The sequence below is a fragment of the Gorilla gorilla genome, chromosome 19 (assembly GCF_029281585.2).
Source record: "Gorilla gorilla gorilla isolate KB3781 chromosome 19, NHGRI_mGorGor1-v2.1_pri, whole genome shotgun sequence".
In the NCBI taxonomy this organism is placed as follows: Eukaryota; Metazoa; Chordata; class Mammalia; order Primates; family Hominidae; genus Gorilla; species Gorilla gorilla.
In genome coordinates, this window is record NC_073243.2 from 54,586,779 (window position 1) to 54,607,080 (window position 20,302).

A 20,302-nucleotide genomic window follows, 5' to 3' on the forward strand; every position below is an offset into this window, starting at 1 on the left:
AACTTTTCACTCGCCAAAATTCTCAAGTTGAATTGCTTTTCTGGAAAGTCACACCAGTTTATCTGGAGATGTATACGCCCCATTGTGAGAAGCTCAGGGCTGGATTGAGATGGGCGTTCTTAGTTCATGGTCTCCCAAAGACTGAGGACATGTCTTTGCCTTTCTTAGTAGGACACTCAGTGGGCCTTGAAATCCGTATTTCATATGTAAATACCATAAAATGAGTTCTTTCCACTTAGCATTAGGACTAGGGCTTTGTAGAACTATTATGTTAGGTTCAGCTAATACAATTTGATTCACCTTTTGTCACTTGTGGAAACTATTTTTAAAACAAAGGCTTAAAAGCAAAGGTTTAAATGGCTGGGCATGGTAGCTCACACCTGTAATTCCAGCACTTTGGGAGGCTGAGGTGGGTGGATCACCTGAGGTCAGGAGTTTGAGACCAGCCTGGCCAACATGGCAAAACCCCGTCTCTACTAAAAATACAGAAATTAGCAGAGCATGGTGGTAGGCCCCTGCAATCCCAGCTACTTGGGAGGCTGAGACAGGAGAATCACTTGAACCCAGGAGGCAGAGGTTGCAGTGAGCTGAGATCACACCACTGCCCTCCAGCCTGGGCGACAGAGCGAGACTCCATCTCAAAAAAAAAAAAAAAAAAAAGCAAAGGTTTAAATGGATTTTTTTTTTTACTGTCTTAATTGAAATTGGGTTATGAAGTGATGGTCTACCTTTCAAAAAACTAGTTGTACTTCATGTTAACTTCTTAAAATATTAATAATTGCTAAGGATAAAGCTAACATTTATGAAGCACTATGTGCCAGCAACATTCTAAACACTTTGACTATATGTAAATATATATATTCTCTTTTTGATTATACTGAAATTGGCTTTTATGTTAGCAAAAATCAACCTAAATGGGTACTATATTCTGAGGAAAACTTTTTGTCATTTCATCTATTTAATGATTATACCTCTCAGCAAGTTTCAGTAAGTACTATGAAAGAAGTCCTGTTAATATCATGGCATAATATTTTCTTGAGATTAAAGTCAGAAAATGTAAAGCTTGCCAGGGACTCTGAATTCATAATGTGGATACTGGATCATTCCAAGCTCAGTAAACAAGAGTTTGAAAATAGAAAAGAAGACAAAAGAATAGAAAAGGTCTCCTCTTCTGTATAAACTATAGCTGGACTTGGAACTAAAGACATTTGCAAAGAAAGAAACAAACTCCTAAATAGGTGTAGTGAGCAAATTTTCCAGGTTTTCCAAGTTCAATTTCATTTCATACATTTTTTTTTCCCACGAAATGTAGTTTGTTATATGTGTAAATGGGATATCATTTCTATTCTTTTTTTTTAGACAGTTTCGTTCTTGTTGCCCAGGCTGGAGTGCAGTGGCACCATCTTGGCTCGCTGCAACCTCTGCCTTCCCGGTTCAAGCAGTTCTCCTGCCTCAGCCTCCCAAGTAGCTGGGATAACAGGCATGTGCCACCACGTCCGGCTACTTTTGTATTTTTAGTAGAAATGGGGTGATCCGCCCGCCTCGGCCTCCCAAAGTGTTGGGATTACAGGCGTGAACCACCGCGCCTGGCCATCATTTCTATTCTTTTGTCGTATCTTACCAAAAAAAGGGGATTAGGGAGCTGAAGACCATCCAACTAGTTTATCACCAGAATATGTAGTCCCTATAACCCTCCTGGTTGTGTGGATTGACTTCTTGATATTTCCTCATTGTATTTGAATCAGAACCTCTAAGTGCTTCTTTTGTTTGGTTTTGTTTTGTCTGTGTTTAGTTGTATTACCCTGCTTTGTTCTTTAAAACGATTTGAAATACCTCATATTGTGATTTGTTATTTACTTTTTCCTTCTTCGTATGAATCTGTGGTTTACTTGGCTATATACCAGGAGAAGTTATGTAAATGTTTGGGGTCAGTCTGTGTGGTCAGTTTCTGTCATTTTTGTTAGTAAATGCTCCACTGAATAGTATTTTCACTATGAACGGTACGTGGAACAAATAATAAACCATGTCTGACAAACAGAATGTGTTCCCAAACCTACTTCTGGGCCTGTTGTAGATCCAGTTTTCATTCTGACTTGACATTCTACCTGTCTTTAGTTTTCTACCGTCAACCCTGCCAGCCATTTCTTATTCACAAGACAGAATCAGTTACCTTATTAATGTATAGGCTTCTTGACATAATTACCAGCTTATATTGTCACTTGTGTCTCTTTTTAAATATATTTTTTACTTTGAGCCTCGTTTTCTAAATAATAGCTTTTTTCTATCCTGTTCCATTAAATGGGCTTTCAAGGCTGTTCCATTAAATAGGCTATATCTTTAGGCCTAATGACTTGTGTTTGAGCCAGAGAATAGCAAAGCCCACATATGTATATACTGTTCATAAGTGGCATGTTTCCCTGTGTCATGCTAAACCTCAGCTGCTTTTATAATAAAAGCATAATTTCTGTTCATTGGAGTATTCAGATGAAAACACATATGCAGCTCCTGAGCCACTTTTACTTAAGGTATGTTGGAGTACTGTGAAATAAAACTTTTCTGATTTTAGTATCTCAAAATGGAAGCATCCCTGTATGTGTTCTGTTGTATAGTTGTTACTCATAACTTGTTACCTCTCTTTTTTTATTATTATTGTTTATTAACTATGACACAGTTGCATTGGAGACTGGTCAGCTCTCCATCATAGTAGCTAAGGACCTGCAATCTGGAACTAAAAAGATCTTGATTTGAATATTGGTTTCACCAGATACTCACTTTGCAGCCACAAACGAGTTTTGTAACCTTGCTGCACTTAGTTTACATCTGTAAAATGAAGAAAATGACAGTATCTACATTATAAGGTTGCAATGAGGATTAAATGAGATGACACTTGTAATGTGCTTAGCAATATAGCCTGGCACCTACAAGCACTTAATAAAGCCAGTGTGGCTATTATTCTTTATCTACATTTACCAAGTTCCTCCTATGTACCAGGTGTGGTCCTGGGTATTGGGGATACAAAGAAGAAAAAGACGTGGTTTCTCTCCTCAGAATCCCAGAGTCTTGTGGTACAGACACATTTGGAGAAAAATTAAAATACCAACATGATGCAAGAACTATTAACCTTGGCTATTTTAGGGATGTCAAGGGACATTTTATTTCCACTTGAAATTCTTTATATCATGCACATGGTTTACTTTTATAATAAAAATTAATGACTGTCACAATACAGTAGAATAGTTGCTGTATTTGAGATATGTATATAGTGCCGTGAGAACAGAGAAGCGGAAGGGAAAAGTCTTATTGGAAGCTGTGCACCATAGCCTTTGCATCTTAATCAGATTTCCCCCTAGGTATGCTATGGTACACTTCTTTGCAAGAAGTCAGACCAAAATAACGTGGTGATCAGGTAGTAGATAAGCTGAAAACTGTCTATGGGATGGTGGCTGTCCCACTTTACAGAGAGCTGTCTCAGGCCCAGCTGCTTTGCCTCCCAAGATTTTTTTACAAGGCTACCTCTGTTCTTGAGTGGCATTGAGTAGGTTGAGTGTAGAATGACTTTCAACCATCATAATGGGAAACTACTACTTTTGACAAAAGAGTAGATTTGGCCTGGTTCATTGCTGTTCATCCCACACAAGATCATGAGGCAACCCTAGGGGTGACTGAACTCTGACCTCCCGTCAGACCTAGAGCTTCATGAACTAAAGAGGAATGATTTTGAAACCGCGCCCGGTCATCCTCTTCCTCATTCCTAAGCAATTAGACGCATTTTGAGAGGGCTGGAACCAATCTGCATAAGCCTTTAGCTCCATGGGCTTATCCACCATCTAATTTAGGGTTTAAAACCCTTGACTTACTTTCAAGCTGATTGTCAATTTAGACCTGACCTTAAGATTTCTCATAACTTGTTACTTGCTTTTTAACTGAATTTGTCAACATTCAAGTTTATAAAACTCTACTACGTTAGCTAGCCCATTTAAGGAAGAAAGTAATCCAAAAAGTCAGAAATGTTCCCTAATACCAAATGTCTAGTTTTTTTATTGTGCTATCAAATGTTTTTAAGTTTATTTTTTTCTAATTTGTTTCCTTAGCTTTCAAAGTAATTTTTGTTTAAAATGAAAAACGAATAGGCTTGTTGCCATAATTTAATTGTGCTGAATTGTTTGGCCATAACTTTAGTGGTGATGAAGACCAGATTTTTGAGCTGGGGAATCTGTTCTGTTTGGATCTGACAGCTGGCTACGTTAAATATCTTGGAGCTTTTTACTTTGCATGGAGATGGGAGGTTGGGAGGGTGGGAACCGCAATAGAAGAAAGCAGTCCGCTTTATTTAATGTTCTGCATTTGTTTGCTGATTCCAGTAACATTGTGCAGCTGTTTGAACAGCTGCCTTTTGATTTCCTTTTGTTTACTGTTTAGATTTATTAAGCTTGTCTTTAATACTGCTTGTTGTCTGTTCTTTAACTAGCTTTCTTTCTTTATTAAATATATTTTAGTATGTTCTGCTCTGCTGTGGTCTAGGCATGTTTTAATAATATAAGTTAATTTACCAAAGGACGAATTTTTAAAATGTTGCAGACCATACTGAAGTGGCTATGCTTACTTTCTTGTTGTCCCTTAGTTTTATTATTGTAGTTAAATATTTTGTAATTTGGCAACTAAATTATCTTTTGAAATTAAGTCAGAATTTCAGTCATGTTAAACCACTATTTTAACTTCTAAGTCTGCCAACAGGTAGCTTAGTCTACATACTTCAGAGTACTTTTTTAAAAAAAAATTGGCAGACTAATTGTAAAGTGTGTGGATTTTGTTTTAACTACTTTCTGTGAACAAATTGAATATCTAGAAGTATATACACACATGTACAAGGTAAAAAGACAAATTTTATATTTATTTGTTAGTCTCCTTAGCCTATTAAGGTAGACTTACTGCAAGGTTCTTCAGTATTATGGGACTTTTGTTCTGTATTTACAGGTGAGGGACTTGTGCATTGCTTATATGCTGGTGACATTAACTTATCTCTATATTGGAGTCCTGGTTTTTGCTTCATTTCCTTCACCACCATTATCCAAAGATTGTATTGAGCAGGTAAGGCACCGTGTACCCTCTCTGTGTGATTGTGTACACTTTCATGTATTTATAGTAGGTAGGGTGATACAGTGGCAAGATATAACATCAGATAGGCCTGGGTTTTAATACCATCTCTGCTATCTACTCCAAGTATGGGAATTTAGGCACCTTCCCTTTTCTTTCTGAGCTTTATTTTTCTTTTCCATTAAATAGTATAATAAGTACCCCCATTTGATTTTAGATGGACTCTGAGATAATGTACTACATGCCAGACACCTTGTGGTACTCAAATAAATGTCTACTATTATGTACATATATTTCTCTTTTTGTGGGGAACTGGTACAAGTAGTTCTCATGTAGTTATAAAACCTCACAGAGAATACATTGAAGGAACTCCCTATTTTTAAAAGCCTGTATCAGGAATGCCTTGGATAAACTAGAGTCTTAGTTTATCAGACTCTAATGATTAATCAGACTCTCATTCTTATGTTGAGTGACAGGCAGCAAAACAAAAAAAGAGTATTTGGCTGTTAAAAAAAGAGAGAGAGATGTCCTATGAGTCACCAGAGGGTTTAAAAAAAAAAAAAAAAGAGACAGAGTAAAAGAAAAAATATTTTAATAAAAGATTGCCATAACTAATATTTTCTTTGATTTAACCCATCAAAAACTTAGCAATAGTATAGTCTTTAGTTATAAGTGACTGAAGAGTTTCTCACAAAAAACAACATTTCACAAGTGACTTTCTGGTCAGAAGAAATTCCTCTTATAGAGTGCAATGGAATATACAATGTGATTTATTACAGCTGAATTATAATGGTTATTTCAGCAAAATAATGTTAATAGTGTTCTCATCTTTATAAGAGAAATAAGTTTGAATTACTGCTATTATGGCAGCTTGGAAATGTTCTTATTTTCTTGATTTCCTTGACTCCAGAAGTTCTTTGGCAGCCAAATGTTTGCTGGAAATTTCCCTGATATGAACAAACTCATACAAAGCCTACTCCCTTGGGAATAGGAATATTTGTGGTATTTGTATTTGAAAGAAAAGATAAAAATTCTGAGTAATTAACTTTTTTTTAAGATACCAAACCAAAATGGAGAAAAGGGTCATGAAAGGAAGTAGAGATAAATCCTTTTCAATTTAGTGATAGACTAAACAATGATGTAGTAGGTGATAGACATACTCTCACCTTATTCTGTCATCTTTACTTCAAAAGTGCTTGCAGTGCTTCAGAGGAGGAAAGCAAGAAAGCCAGAGAGGGTAAAATAACACTGAATTAAATTAGCTCTTTAAATCTTTAAAGCGGACTGGTATTTTCCTTGAACCACATAAAGCAATGCTTTCTCGATCTATCTGTGGTGAAGGACAAAATTGTCTTTGCTGTTGCTTTAATGTTAAATAAATTGCAGGCTGATACTTTTGTAAAATAGAATAAAATTGTGGCAATGTCAGATTTCTGTAAACGTTTCTGAACACTTTCGATTTCTATACTTACCTCATTGAAAAAATACTTAACAAGTAGTTGTGGATGGGCACTAGTCCACAAACCACAATTGGAGTAGCACCTGTGTTCAAAATAAGCAGAAGACATTCCATTTTATGAATGTGTGTACTGAATTTGATTTTTAACATGACCTCATTATCTTTCTTGGATTAGAATTTTTTAGACAACTTCCCTAGCAGTGACACCCTGTCCTTCATTGCAAGGATATTCCTGCTGTTCCAGATGATGACTGTATACCCACTCTTAGGCTACCTGGCTCGTGTCCAGCTTTTGGGCCATATCTTCGGTGACATTTATCCTAGGTAAGGGCTCTTCTCTTGACCAGCAGGATGTGCCAAGCAACAAATGACTGTGCAAGCAGGTCAGTTTAAAGTGTGACTGATCCTTTTGATATAAAAATGCCTAATGCAAGTGGTGACTAAAGATAGATCATTGGTGTCCTCTTCCCTGAAGAGCTTTAAAAATAGAAGCCACTCCCTTGTCTAGAATGATTTAAAGTTCATTCCTTCCAGTATAGTTAATGAGCTCCGATACCATTTATATTTATCTTATTATTTAATTGCTATTGATTTACATATTGTCAAGAAGTTTATAGTGTATAGTACCTATGTTGGCAATGTGTAGCTAATGAGAAGCAACACTTTTAATTATTGGTCATTGAAACTATCAGGGCCAAGGGAAAACTTCCCCTTTGCCCTCTGAAGTTTTGTTGAAAATGACCGACAAAAGGCAGATTAATAGGCAAAAAGGGCCCAGCTCAGTGGCTTATGCCTGTAATCCTAGCACTTTTGGAGGCCAAGGTGTGTGGATCGCTTGAGCCCAGGAGTTCAAGACCAGCCTGGGCAACATAGTGAAACTCCATCTCTACAAAATTTTAAAAAATCAGCCGAGCATAGTGGGCATGCTTGTAGTCCCAGTTACTCAGGAGGCTGAGGTGGGAGGAGGAGGATCGTTTGAGCCCGGGAGATCGAGGCTGCAGTGAGCTGAGATCACGCCGCTGCTCTGGGTGATACAGTGAGACCCTGACTCCAAAAGAAAAAAAAAAAAGGAGAAAAGGCATATAAATGTATTTGAATGTGGTTTTATGTTACATGGGAGCCTTTAGAAAGAAGACCCAAAGATACAGGGGAAATTGTCCATTTTTGTGGTTATGTTTATGTGAACAGCCATGTCTAATGCTAATAGACTGCGTGGGGAACTCCAGCAAGGCCCCTCTGTCTAGATTCTTAGCCTCTCTGAGCATGTGTTTTTTTCATCTGCGTCTGGGGCAGGACCCTCTCTGGAATGGGAGTCTTATGACCTGCAGTCAAACAAGACAGGTCAGATCATTTCTTTATGGCTAGTTTTTACACAGAAATAGAGGGAAATTGGAGTGATATTTTTAGGTTTTACGGCCAGCTTGAGGGAAAAGGTTTCCATGTTCCACTTTGGGGAAGAGGGATTCTAGTTTCTAAGCTAGCTTCGGGAGAATGGGACTGAGATTCAGAAGGTCAGAGAAAAACTTTTGTTTCTGAGGCTTTCATTTTAGGGTATGGTTTTCTGAGTCCAACAATCCTTACTTTTATATTCATTAACATTTATGCAGGTTTTTTTGTTGTTGTTTTTTGTTTTTGTTTTCTGAGACTGAGTCTCGCTCTGCCGCCCAGGCTGGAGTGCAGTGGCGCGATCTCGGCTCACTGCAAGCTCCACCTCCCGGGTTCACGCCATTCTCCTGCCTCAGCCTCCTGAGTAGCTGGGACTACAGGCGCCCACCACCATGCCCGGCTAATTTTTTGTATTTTTTAGTAGTGGTGGGGTTTCACTGTGTTAGCCAGGATGGTCTCAATCTCCTGACCTTGTAATCCGCCCGCCTCAGCCTTCCAAAGTGCTGGGATTACCGGCGTGAGCCACTGCACCCGGCCTACATTTATGCAATTTTACATAAATGATCAATTGTTTAGAATTGAAGGTCAGATATATAATTAATTTTTATTTGATATATAACAAGTTTAAATTACTGCTATAATTGTTAACCTCTTATTAGGGATGAAGGAGTTGTGAGTTCTTTTGAAAATCTTTTCAAAGCTGGTTACCCTCATCCAAGAGAAATTTCTCTTTTTTTTTCTTTCTTTTTTTTTTTTTTTTCCAAAAGAAATTTCTATATGTCATTTCAGAGTTTCCCAGCAGCCTTCTTGTGGACCTTTGGTTAACTCCTACCCTTACATTAAGTCTTTTTATAGGTTCGTCCTAGTGAAAAGAACCTAGTCCACTTTTATTAGGAATATGATCTTTTAAAGAAAGATAACTTAAATAAAATTTGAAAAAAATTGCATTTACAGTAAGCAACTAAACAAGTGGTCTTAATCAGTTCTTGTTTAAAATGAACTGATGTAGTCTGCTTCTTCAATAAATAATTTTTGCCATAAATATGTTGGTTTCAAAACAAAGCAAAAGTCAGGAGTTACCAGGTCTCAAGCACTGATAAGTATAGCAGCAGCTATGGTTCTAGTGTTATTATCCAGAAGATTGGAGCTCAATAAATGTAAGCCTCTGATTGTGTTTCTACTCTGCTGTATTTATATTCATCAAAGAAAATAAATACAGTGAAGTCATAGATGAAAAAATGCTAAGCAAATACATTATTCCTGTTTTCTACCATTATTTTGCAGAATTGTGGCTATCTTTACAAGAATGTTTTTTCTTCTTGGAAAAAGTCAGAGATTTCCCTTTTGTTTTCACATTACAGTTCTTCCCCTACCACCAAGAACACACTGTCATTTTCATTTATCCAACAGTTATAAGCACTCTATAGAGTGTGCATACTTTGGAGCATAATTTTTGGTCTCAGGACCCTTTATGCTCTTAAAAATGTATTGAGGACTCCAGGAGCTTTAGTTTATGCAGGTATAGCTATCAGTATTTAAATATTAAAAAATAGAATTTAGGTTTTTTGTTTTTTGTTTTTTTGAGACGGAGTTTCACTCTTGTCGCCCAGGCTGGAGTGCAGTGGCATGATCCTGGCTCACTGCAACCCCTGCCTCCTGGATTCAAGCAATTCTCTTACCTCAGCCTCCCAAGTAGCTGGGATTACAGGCACCCACCACCATGTCTGGCTAATTTTTTGTGTTTTTAGTAAAGATGGTGTTTCGCCATGTTGGGCAGGCTGGTCTTGAACTCCTGACCTCAGGTGATCCACCTGCCTCAGCCTCCCAAAGTGCTGGTATTACAGGCATGAGCCACCGTGCCCAGCAAAGTATTTTTAATTTCTTTACAATCAATAATAAAACCATTACTTGTTAACATAAGTAACATTTTTGTAAAAAAACACTTTCAGGGGATGGATACCCCAGTCTCCACGATGTGATTATTATGTATTACATGCCTGTATGAAAACATCTTATGTGCCCCATAAATATATACACCTACTATGTACACACCAAAATTAAAAAAAAATAAAAATAACTGCTTTCAAAAATTTTTTAATTTAGCCGTGCGTGGTGGCTCACCTGTAATCCCAGCACTTTGGGAGGCCAAGGCGGGTGGATCATGAGGTCAGGAGATCGAGACCATCCTGGCCACCATGGTGAAACCCCATCTCTACTAAAAATACAGAAATTAGCCTGGCGTAGTGGCAGGCGCTTGTAATCCCAGGTACTCGGGAGGCTGAGGTAGGAGAATTGCTTGAACCCGGGAGGCGGAGGTTGCAGTGAGCCAAGATGGCACCACTGCACTTCAGCCTGGGTGACAGAGTGAGACTCCATCTCAAAAAAAAAAAAACAAAAACAAACAAAAAAAAAACCTTTAATTTACATTTGCAAAACTCTGATGTTTGTTTTACTAGCAGACAATTGGATTCTCCTCTCTACTTCTGCATTCCATGTTATAATATCCTGTTTTCGTTTAGATTTGTGAAGAAAATCCAGCCTCACATAGATAGTTGGAAAAAGAAAGAGTACTTTTAATAGCCTTTTCATATAATTGTGGATATTCTTCTTTGATACTGTGCCAAAACCTGACGAGTGGTAGCTTCTTATGAGTTGCAACGTGGAATCTGAAACTTGTTTACACTAAAACCAATTGGTCTATCGTGCACTTTGGATCTTTTACGCATGCATGATTTTGTAACATCTGTTTGATCATTTGGAAAATATTGGTTCACTGAGTTCTGTGGATCTTCCAAATGTTGACACACTTCATTTTACAATATCGAAACCCACTTTCATTAATACTATCACTAATTTCATCACAAGAGCCTTTAAACATTGGGAAACTGTCAAGCTCAGGGTAGCAAATACAAGTTTTCCAAAATTCTAGTTTTTATTTGAAAACTTTAATTTTATCTTTGGCAACAAATACTGCCAGTTGTTTTCCTTGAAGTGACAAGCTTATATAATTCATTTTTCTGGAAAATATCTGTCAAACACCTGAGTTTGAATGACCATAGTTTGACTGCAATTCAAGTAAAAGTAGCATTTGGTAGGCAAAACAGCTAGGTCCCCTTCAGCTCAGCCACACAAGTACTTTTCCTCAAGACTTCCAGCGTACTGTACTGTAGTATGCGCAGATGTGCTTTATTATGACCTTCCTATTTGATCACATAGAATATTTAAAAGATATATATTCAAACATGAGATTTAGCAAAATTAATGTTCTACTCCTTTATCAAGGACCTTTTTTATACTTTGGAGAGTGTTTGGCATTAAAGAATACAGTATGGAAAGCATGGGTGTTAGCCGGGCATGGTGACACATGCCTGTAGTCCCAGCTATTCAGGAGGTTGGTTTGAGCCCAGAAGTTCAAGACTTCAGTAAGCCATTATTGCCCCACTGCACTGCAGCCTGGATGACAGAGCAAGACCCTGTCTCTTAAAAAAATAATAATAATTAATTAAAATTTTAGAAAAGGAGTACAGATGGATGCAACTGCCTCCCTCTGTGTATACAAAGTTGTTTCCTTTTATAATGCAGAAATAACAAAAGCCCAGCCAATACCTCAAAGCTCTGAAGCAATTTTAAGGTTAGAGTTTCTGGGTAAACAGTAAGATCTGTAAGCCTAATATCTTTCTAATTCATCAGGGTATATGACTAACCACTTATTTATATAAATAATTTTCTTTGTTTTTAATTCTCTGTAATCTTTATCTGGGATTAATTAACCTCTGATAACTTGGGCCCAAAGGGTTGCTTTGATGTGTACATTTGGCTTTTGAGAATCATTTTCAGGGGAAATGGAGTTATTTCTTCAGCATCAGATTTTCATCTACATTATTTTTGTTTGTGTCCAAAATTGATTCCCAAACCTTGAATTGTTAATATCTAGTTAAAGTATTTAGTAAATATTCTCTTCATGGTAGTGAGTAGCTTTAAGTTCTTTCTTTATGGTCAAAGTATGAAGTATGACCACTTCCTTTAAGTGGTTAAATCTGGAAGATAAAAACCTGCCCATTTTGTCTTTCCCTTAATATAATGTGTTTAATATAAAAGTAATTTGAACACTTTATGAAAAGTTTGTTAAATATAGAAAGAGGGAATGTTATCCAGAACCCCAAATTGTAACATAATCACTACTGCCTTCTCAGTGTATATCCTTCTGATTTTTTTTTCCAAATGTTTTTGGGGTTTTCTTGTGTAGTGAAAACCTAGCTGGCTTTTTTTCTGAATTGCCTAGATAGTATTTTACCTGACAAGGTAATAGTGATGTTATTTTAAATAATTTTTAACATATTCTGTCAAGTAAATTATTGTCTTGCTATGTCCAGGATTCTTCTGTTTTTTCATAAATATCTTGATATTCATAGCATTTTCATTGTTTGGATTATTTTCTCAAGATATTCCAAATGGAATAATAGATCAAAGAATGTGAATTCTGATACACACTACCAGTGTACTTCTACAAAATTTAACCAGTATAATTGCACAGAAGAGCTAATTTCACTTTCTCATTACCACAATTGAGGACTACTGTTACCTTCTATTTTTGCTGTGATTTTATCAAGCTTAAGACATTTTGATTTTAACGATGTTAAGAATGAACTGTAGTCTCATATTAGTGGTTATAATTTGCCTATTTTTATATTTTTTCTTTCCTCCAAACTCTCTTCTCAACTTCGAGCATTTTCCACGTGCTGATTCTTAATCTAATTATTGTGGGAGCTGGAGTGATCATGGCCTGTTTCTACCCAAACATAGGAGGGATCATAAGGTACTGCCTTGTAAGGGAATGGTGCCCTTACATATATTCGTCTTTATTTTTAGGCTTTTCCTGTTGTTGTTGTTGTTGTTTTAATTTAATTGTATGAAATTCCTATGAGTATTTAAAACTAGTAATATTCAAATGCAGCCCCTTGGTATCGGTTAAGATGCTCATTATCTTCCCTTTCTGTTTGTTCTGGTGGATAACTCACTCTAGAAGCTCCATTATCCCTTAGCCTCAGGCATCATTTTCTTTTTCTTTCTCTCATCATCTTCCACTTTATTTCCTCTCTATATCCAAAATTAAAAGTTATTTTTAATATGTGTATAACTTTTTGGGATTACCTGGGAGATCCTTTATTTGTCAGAGCTTCCTTAATCCATTCTAAGTTCCTTAATCCATTTCTACTCAAAAGTATTTTTCAATGTCAATTGTAGTCAAAAAGTAAGAGTTTAAGTAAGAGTTTAGACCCTAGATGGCTTTCTTTAATATCCTTTTCCTAAAAACGTGACAGGATGAATAGAGTAGCAATAAAGTTGTACCTCAAATTCTCATGGGAAATTGGGATTTAGAATGATCTGATTTCTCTTACTATAGACAGCAGGAAGGAGTCATTTTTTTTGGAACACTCTTACCTAAGAAAGTAACAAGGAACAAGAAGGGGAGATTGTTAGCCTGATGCTTACTGAATATAAAGGGCTTACAAGTTCCTATTGAACTGTTCCTCAAGAAAACCCAAGTATAGAGAAAAGGAGAAGAAAGTGCATATTTCTCTGTCACAGTCTCATGTTTAAGTATTTTTGTTATTATCTTTCGTAATCATGCTGAATGCCATGGTAGCATTTATCTGTTCTTATACTTAAACCGGGATGCTAACGGTCCCTCAGAAACTGAGAATGAGTAATTAGTTTATAAAAGATCAAAGATAGGAGGCCTAGCTCCAGATGTTTCTGAGGAAGTAGCCACAATCACCAAATACAGAGGAACTACAGAGATTTGAGGGATGAATAAAAAGTCTTTGTTAAGCAGATGCTATAAAGATGAGCAGGAAATCATATTTTATATTAACTTAGCAAGTAAAGTAAGTTTTAAACCCAGATGTTTTATGTCAACAACAAATGAATCAAAAATAATTTTTGTTGCTATCAGACTGAGGAGGATTTAAATTGTACTATGTTTACCTTAATTGTAAATCAGAAAAAAACAAAGTGCAAGATGAATATTAACCCCAAAAGCTTTTATTTTGCAGATATTCAGGAGCAGCATGTGGACTGGCCTTTGTATTCATATACCCATCTCTCATCTATATAATTTCCCTGCACCAAGAAGAGCGTCTGACATGGCCTAAATTAATCTTCCACGTTTTCATCATCATTTTGGGCGTGGCTAACCTGATTGTTCAGTTTTTTATGTGAAATACCTCAACTGTTTTTTTCAAGAGCTCTCATGATATTTTGAGCCTTGACAACAGTTCTATATAAATTCACTTGTAAATGCTGCTGTTGTGTAATTCTAAATATTTTCTAAGATAATTTGAAAGCAAGGGAAATAGTGGCCCCTTAATAAGTATTTTTTTACTGGGGTGGGGAAAGGGGCAAAAAGAATGATCTTAATGTCTTTACCTTTCTCATATTAACTCACCTCTTTATTCTGTGGTCTTTTCTGAATAGAAATGTATGCCCTAGGAAGAAATCATGCTGGGTTTTGCTTTTAGAGATAAAAGGTGGTGGATTTATTTTGCCTGCAGTAAAGATTCTCAGGGTGTCAGAGCAGCATATTGCCAAATCCTGCTTCTGTTTTATGTTTCAGTGTATTCACTTTCATTTTCTTACTTACTAGACCATTTCTGCAGTTTGCCCAAACCTCTAATGTTTGGGACAGTAAGCCAAATACCTCATTTTTAAAAAGAAGTTTTCATGGCATCAGTGTTAATAAAGTACATTTTTAACTGAGTCTTAATCTCTATTTGAAGAAAAAGTAGAGAGAAAAGTAATGTCAATGTAATCCCCAGGATCATGAAATGTATACAGAATAAATAAAGTAGGAGAGTTTGTTGCTGTCTAACTCCTCTTTTATTTCTAATCCAGTACCAGTGACTTAGATCGAAATTACAGTTCCCCAAGCCAGACTTTGCATAGGAACAAGAATGATTGTCCCCATAGACCCAGGGGGTGCTTTTGCTTTTTGGATCCCTGAGATCCCAGCGTAGGCTGTCATGATGGACCCAGTGGGGAAAGCATGGCAGAGAGGAGCCTGAGAGGCCCATAGGGGAGAAGGCGAACAGAGAAGGGGCCAGGGAGGAAGAGGCCTCAGCCCAGCATATTTTGTGTCCTCTGGGGGTGGACTGGTTTCTGCACCACAAAAAAGGATTGATTTTGTTTGAGGTATGACCTTCAGAAAGAGACCTCCATCTGCTTACTTCTGTAACTGGCAGTACTGTTACAGGAAAGGGGTCCTGATCCAGACCGTGAGAGAAAGTTCCTGGATCTTGCGCAAGAAAGAATTCCAGGCAGGTCCATAGAGTAAGGTGAAAGCAAGTTTATTAGGAAAGTAAAGGAATAAAAGAATGGCTACTCCATAGACAAAGCAGCCCCGAGGGCTGCTGGCTGCCCATTTTTATGGTTATTTCTTGGTGATATGCTAATCAAGGGGTGGATTGTTCATGCCTGCCCCTTTTAGACCATATAGGCTAACGTCCTGACATTGCCATGGCATTTGTAAACTGTCATGGCGCTGGTGGGAGTGTAGCAGTGAGAAGACCAGAGGTCACTCTCATTGCCGTCTTGGTTTTGGTGGGTTTTAGTCGGCTTCTTTACTGCAACCTGTTTTATCAGCAAGATCTTTATGACCTGAATCTTGTGCCGACCTCCTGTCTTATCCTGTGACCTAGAATGCCTTAACCATCTGAGAATGCAGCCTGGCAGGTCTCAGCCTCATTTTACCCAGCTGCTATTCAAGACAGGAGTTGCTCTGGTTCACATGCCTCTGACAGTACAGAGTTAAAACCCTGTGAGAAAAACTCCTTAAATCTGAGAAAAAGATTAAGGAATCTGGATCCTTGGAATTGACACTCTTCCCTTTTTTCTTCTGAACTAAAAGCTAAACTAGTATCCACATTCACGTTTTCCAAGTAATACAGCCTCTGTGTCCAGGTCAGGATACAACATGGTGATTTTTTTTTTTCTGAAAAAATTAGATTTCTCTAATTTTAAGCTAAAGTTTAAAAATCTATTGTATGTTCACCTCTCAGGATAGTGTATGGATTTGTGTTATTTCCTTCCTTTGAAAAAGAAAAATGGTTTTTGCAAACCTAGTAAGGAGCCCAGATTCAAGATCAGCCTTAATTTCTTTCAGCAAAGCTTTCTGTCCTATTCATAAAGCCATAGACCTATATTAATGATGAACTGTATTTCCTAAAGCTCGTTTGTTTTAATAAAAAGTCTCATTATGAAAATCTCAAGCCCACACAAAAGTAATATGGAGTAATATGGTGAACCTCACAATGCCTATCCCCTAGATTAATAGTTATAAAACTTGGCTGTATTTGCTTCACCTATCTTTTTTTTTTCTTTTCCACTGAAATATTGTCAATCTCAGATGTTATTTCATCACTACAAACCTTAATTTACAGCTATTAGTAATAGCCTTTTGAACATAGTTACATTGATGGAAATAGTCTCAAAAGTTTTTGTTCACATAAATTGCTGGTAGTAGGAGTTCGGTTAATTGGAAAATTCTGCAGTAGGTGTCAGATCACTGTGTTAATTTCTCTTAGAAAAGGAGTATAATGAATGGAGAAAGTGCTTCTCTGTGCTTGAGAGCCCCTGAATCTTTATGACTTCAGAATCTTATTCAGTTAAGAGACATAGGATTCAAAAGCCAGACAGCACTGTGAGCGATCTAGGCTTAATCCCAGTTTATCCCCAGTCACCTTCCTTCTCTGTAAAAACTTCAGAAACAGGGCTGGGCACTGGCTCATGCCTGTCATCCCAGTTCTTTGAGAGGTGGAGACAGAGTTTTCATTGCCACTTTTCAATAATGTGCTTGAATGTTCTAACACATGGAAAAAATGAGTTAATATATTTTTGTCCATTTAATGAACTAAGTGAATATGACAATGAATGTGGTATTTACTAAACTAAAAGACAATGTGAATCTTTGCTATTGTTTTCTTTAAAAGACTTGATGTGAGGCCGGGCATGGTGGCTCATGCCTGTAATCCCAGCACTTTCGGAGGCCAAGGTGGGTGGATCACATGAGGCCAGGAGTTCAAGACCCAGCCTGGCCAACACAGTGAAACCCCGTCTTTACTAAAAATACAAGAATTAGTTGGGCGTGGTGGCATGCACCTGTAATCCCAGCTACTCAGGAGGCTGAGGCAGGAGAATTGCTTGAACCCAGGAGGTGGAGGTTGCAGTGAGCCAAGATCACGCCACTGTACTCCAGCCTGGGTGACAAAAGCGAAATTCCATCTCAAAAAGAAAACAAAACGAAAAGACTTGATGTGGGCATGGCTGTGATCCCAGCTTTTGGAAGACTGAGGTGGGAGGATCACTTGAACCCAGGAGTTCAAGACCAGCCAGGACAACATAGTGAGACCCTGTCTCTACAAAAAATAAATTAAAAAAAAATTAGCTGGGCACAGTGTCATGCAGCTGTAGTCCCAGGTACCCAGGAAGCTGAGGTGAGAGGATTGCTTGAGCCCAGGACATCAGTGAGCCCTGATTGTGCCATTGTACTCCGGCCTGAGCAACAGAGTAAGACCCTGTCTCAAAAAAACAATTTTTTTAATTAAAGAAAAAAATAATTGGCTGGGTGTGGTGGCTCACACCTGTAATCCCAGCACTTTGGGAGGCCGAGGCAGGCAGATCACCTGAGGTCGGGAGTTTGAGACTAGCCTGACCAACATGGAGAAACCCCCATCTCCACTAAAAATACAAAATTAGCTGGGTGTGGTGGCGTATGCCTATAATCCCAGGTACTCAGTAGGCTGAGGCAGGAGAATCGCTTGAAACCGGGAGGCAGAGGTTGCAGTGAGCCGAGATCGTGCCATTGCACTCCAGCCTGGGCAACAAGAGTGAAACTCCATCTCAAAAAAAAGAAAAAAAGACTTGATAATTTAGAACTTCTAAAATCTTGTATTAGACTTATGCTGTATGACTTTGCCTTCTTAAGTTTTTTTTCATGAGATCAACTCTTTGGCCTATTATTTGGCTTGGTCAGAGAACTCTTTGTAAGTGTGTATATCCTGGCCCACACATTAGAATGATGAGATATGAAGTCATTCATATCACAACTAATTTTAGACCTTCTTTGTCTGCTGTCATCTCTTTGAATTTTCTAATTGAATTTCTTTCACTTTTTGCTCTCATGCTTAACTCTTGAATTTAGCTTAACACACAACTGAGGATATTATTAAGTAAAATATGGATTATTTAGAGGGGTCTTCCTTAGAAAGTCTATATATGAATATGTGGTATGCTAATAGCCAGAAAGGACAAAGAAAATTAAGTTTGACACCTGTGGGTGATCATCCAAAATCAATTTTATCATCACACCCAAAAAATGCTTTGATGTAAGGAATAAATTTATTCATAAAAGGGGACTATATTAAAGGGAAATACTTTATTTATATTAAGTATATTTTGTAAATGCAATGCAGCTACTAACTATAGAAGTAAAAGACTTCTGTCCAGTGCTTTGGAGGAGATAAAGATGTATAAGATATCATTCATATCTGAAATGAACTTTTAATCTAGTAAAGGAACTGTGTATATAATTAACTATGATGCAAGGCAATTTATACTGAGGACTATTAGAGAAACAGATCCCTTTCAGCTGGGAGCCTTGAGGAGGGTTGATAAAAGAAGCCGAGAGGTCAAGCAGCAACGACCCATTTTCAGGTTCCTCCTCATAACTGTCCAAAATTTAATATTTGGTACCTTCACCAGCAAATGCAATCATATAGGTTAAATGTATTCACTTTTAGTTTGGTAAATTTCCTCTAAGATAAGTTTTCTGCGACTTGTTTAATGCTTCTGTATGCTATTTATTCTCTGCATTTTGAACACATTGCATTATTCTGTTAATCTTGGACAGCAAAGCACAATGGATTAATAGGGCAAATAATTAGTAACACATTGGGTGGTACAAACAGAAAAATGTATAAGTTTTTCTCACCAAAGATTTGACTTATTTAAATATCAGTATTCAAAGTGTCAAATGTTTGAACTCATTGATAAGAGCAGAAAATATTGATGTTGTATGTTTTCTTTACAAAGCACTGACCTAATTGCTTTTTAGAATCTGGTGGTGGTGGTCTTTGTTTTTTCTAAACTCAATTTCATCCCCATTTGAATATCCAAAACCAAATCCAAATCTAGTTGACACCTAAACAATAGAATGTTACATTAGTTTGCGATCCAAAGTGAAATTAATCCCCCACATGCACACAAACTGGCCTGGCTGGCCGGTTTTACAGTCCACTGCTGCCTTCACTTCAGATTATGTAAACACGTGTTGTGAAACAGCTCTGACGGGAACCTTATAACCTAAACATTATTCTCTGAAATGTAATTTGTTGTCTTTTTTTATAAAAGAAGAAATTAAATCAAAGATAATTTGAAGGAAAACAACTCTGGGATTTTGTTTAATTGAATTTTGATGGGAAATATTATTGCTTGGTAGCACTGGCCCCAAGGTCAGGAAGAAGCTGGGTTCCATCTTTCGCCGGGTCAAACTTCTCAAGTGACTTTGCTCCTGTGCCTCACATCAGGCCCCAAGGAGCCCCGCAAAGTGTTCTGATCCTAAAGAAAGGCATTACATTATGTTAACTGAAACCTAAAATGACTATCTCTTTAGGACAATATACTGTTGTGACCTCTCCCTCTAAGAATATTTCCCATGAATGTTAAGTAGAGCCTAGTTCCTGGAAGAGCTTGATGTCCTAATCCTCCAGAGCCACTTAAGCCAATAGAGGGCTCTAATTTTCCACCTTCTCTAAGTAATATTACTTCTTCCCCAGTATTATTTGTCTTTATGTTCCAGCTCTTCGGCAAAAATAAAATAAGGCTATGTCTTTTTCAACTTCTCTATTCTTTTTTGAGATGGAGTCTCGCTCTGTTGCCCAGGCTGGAGTACAGTGGTGCAATCTTGGCTCACTGCAAACTCCACCTCCCGAGTTTAAGCAATTCTCCTGCTTCAGCCTCCCAAGTAGATGGAATAACAGGCACCAGCCACCACAACCAGCTAATTTTTGTGTTTTCAGTAGAGACGGGGTTTTGCCACGTTGGCCAGGCTGGTCTCTCTCAAACTCCTGACCTCAAGTGACCCGCCCCAACTCAGCTTCGTGGAGTGCTGGGATCACAGGCCTGAGCCACAGCGCTTGGCCATTCTTACTTATCTCAGGCCATAAAGTACAGGCCTGTGACGGGGATGGGAAATTGCTCACACTCCAGATTTTTCCTCCTTTGGCTCTCTCTCAATCCCAAGTGATCCTATTGTTTGGTCATAGTAGGCACTCAATATACACTTGTTTAATCAATTAATTAACTAGT

At 37.6% G+C, this 20,302-nt stretch overlaps 1 protein-coding gene across 18 annotated transcripts in view; it reads left to right on the plus strand.

Moving 5' to 3' along the window:
- SLC38A9 (solute carrier family 38 member 9) overlaps positions 1 to 14,810 on the plus strand; it is an 84,317-nt gene extending 69,507 nt beyond the window's left edge. For 17 of the 18 annotated variants that reach the window (XM_019013657.4, XM_055367864.2, XM_004058849.5 and 14 more), the window contains 4 exons: positions 4,975 to 5,088; positions 6,729 to 6,877; positions 12,666 to 12,755; positions 13,996 to 14,810. In XM_019013657.4, coding sequence (XP_018869202.3) covers positions 4,975 to 5,088; positions 6,729 to 6,877; positions 12,666 to 12,755; positions 13,996 to 14,161 — 519 coding nt within the window. In that variant the 3' untranslated portion in view covers positions 14,162 to 14,810. Of the gene's footprint in view, positions 1 to 4,974; positions 5,089 to 6,728; positions 6,937 to 12,665; positions 12,756 to 13,995 lie in introns of all 18 variants that reach the window. The other variant, XR_008673330.2, reaches the window with a different exon arrangement.
- Positions 14,811 to 20,302: the final 5,492 nt, after the last annotated feature.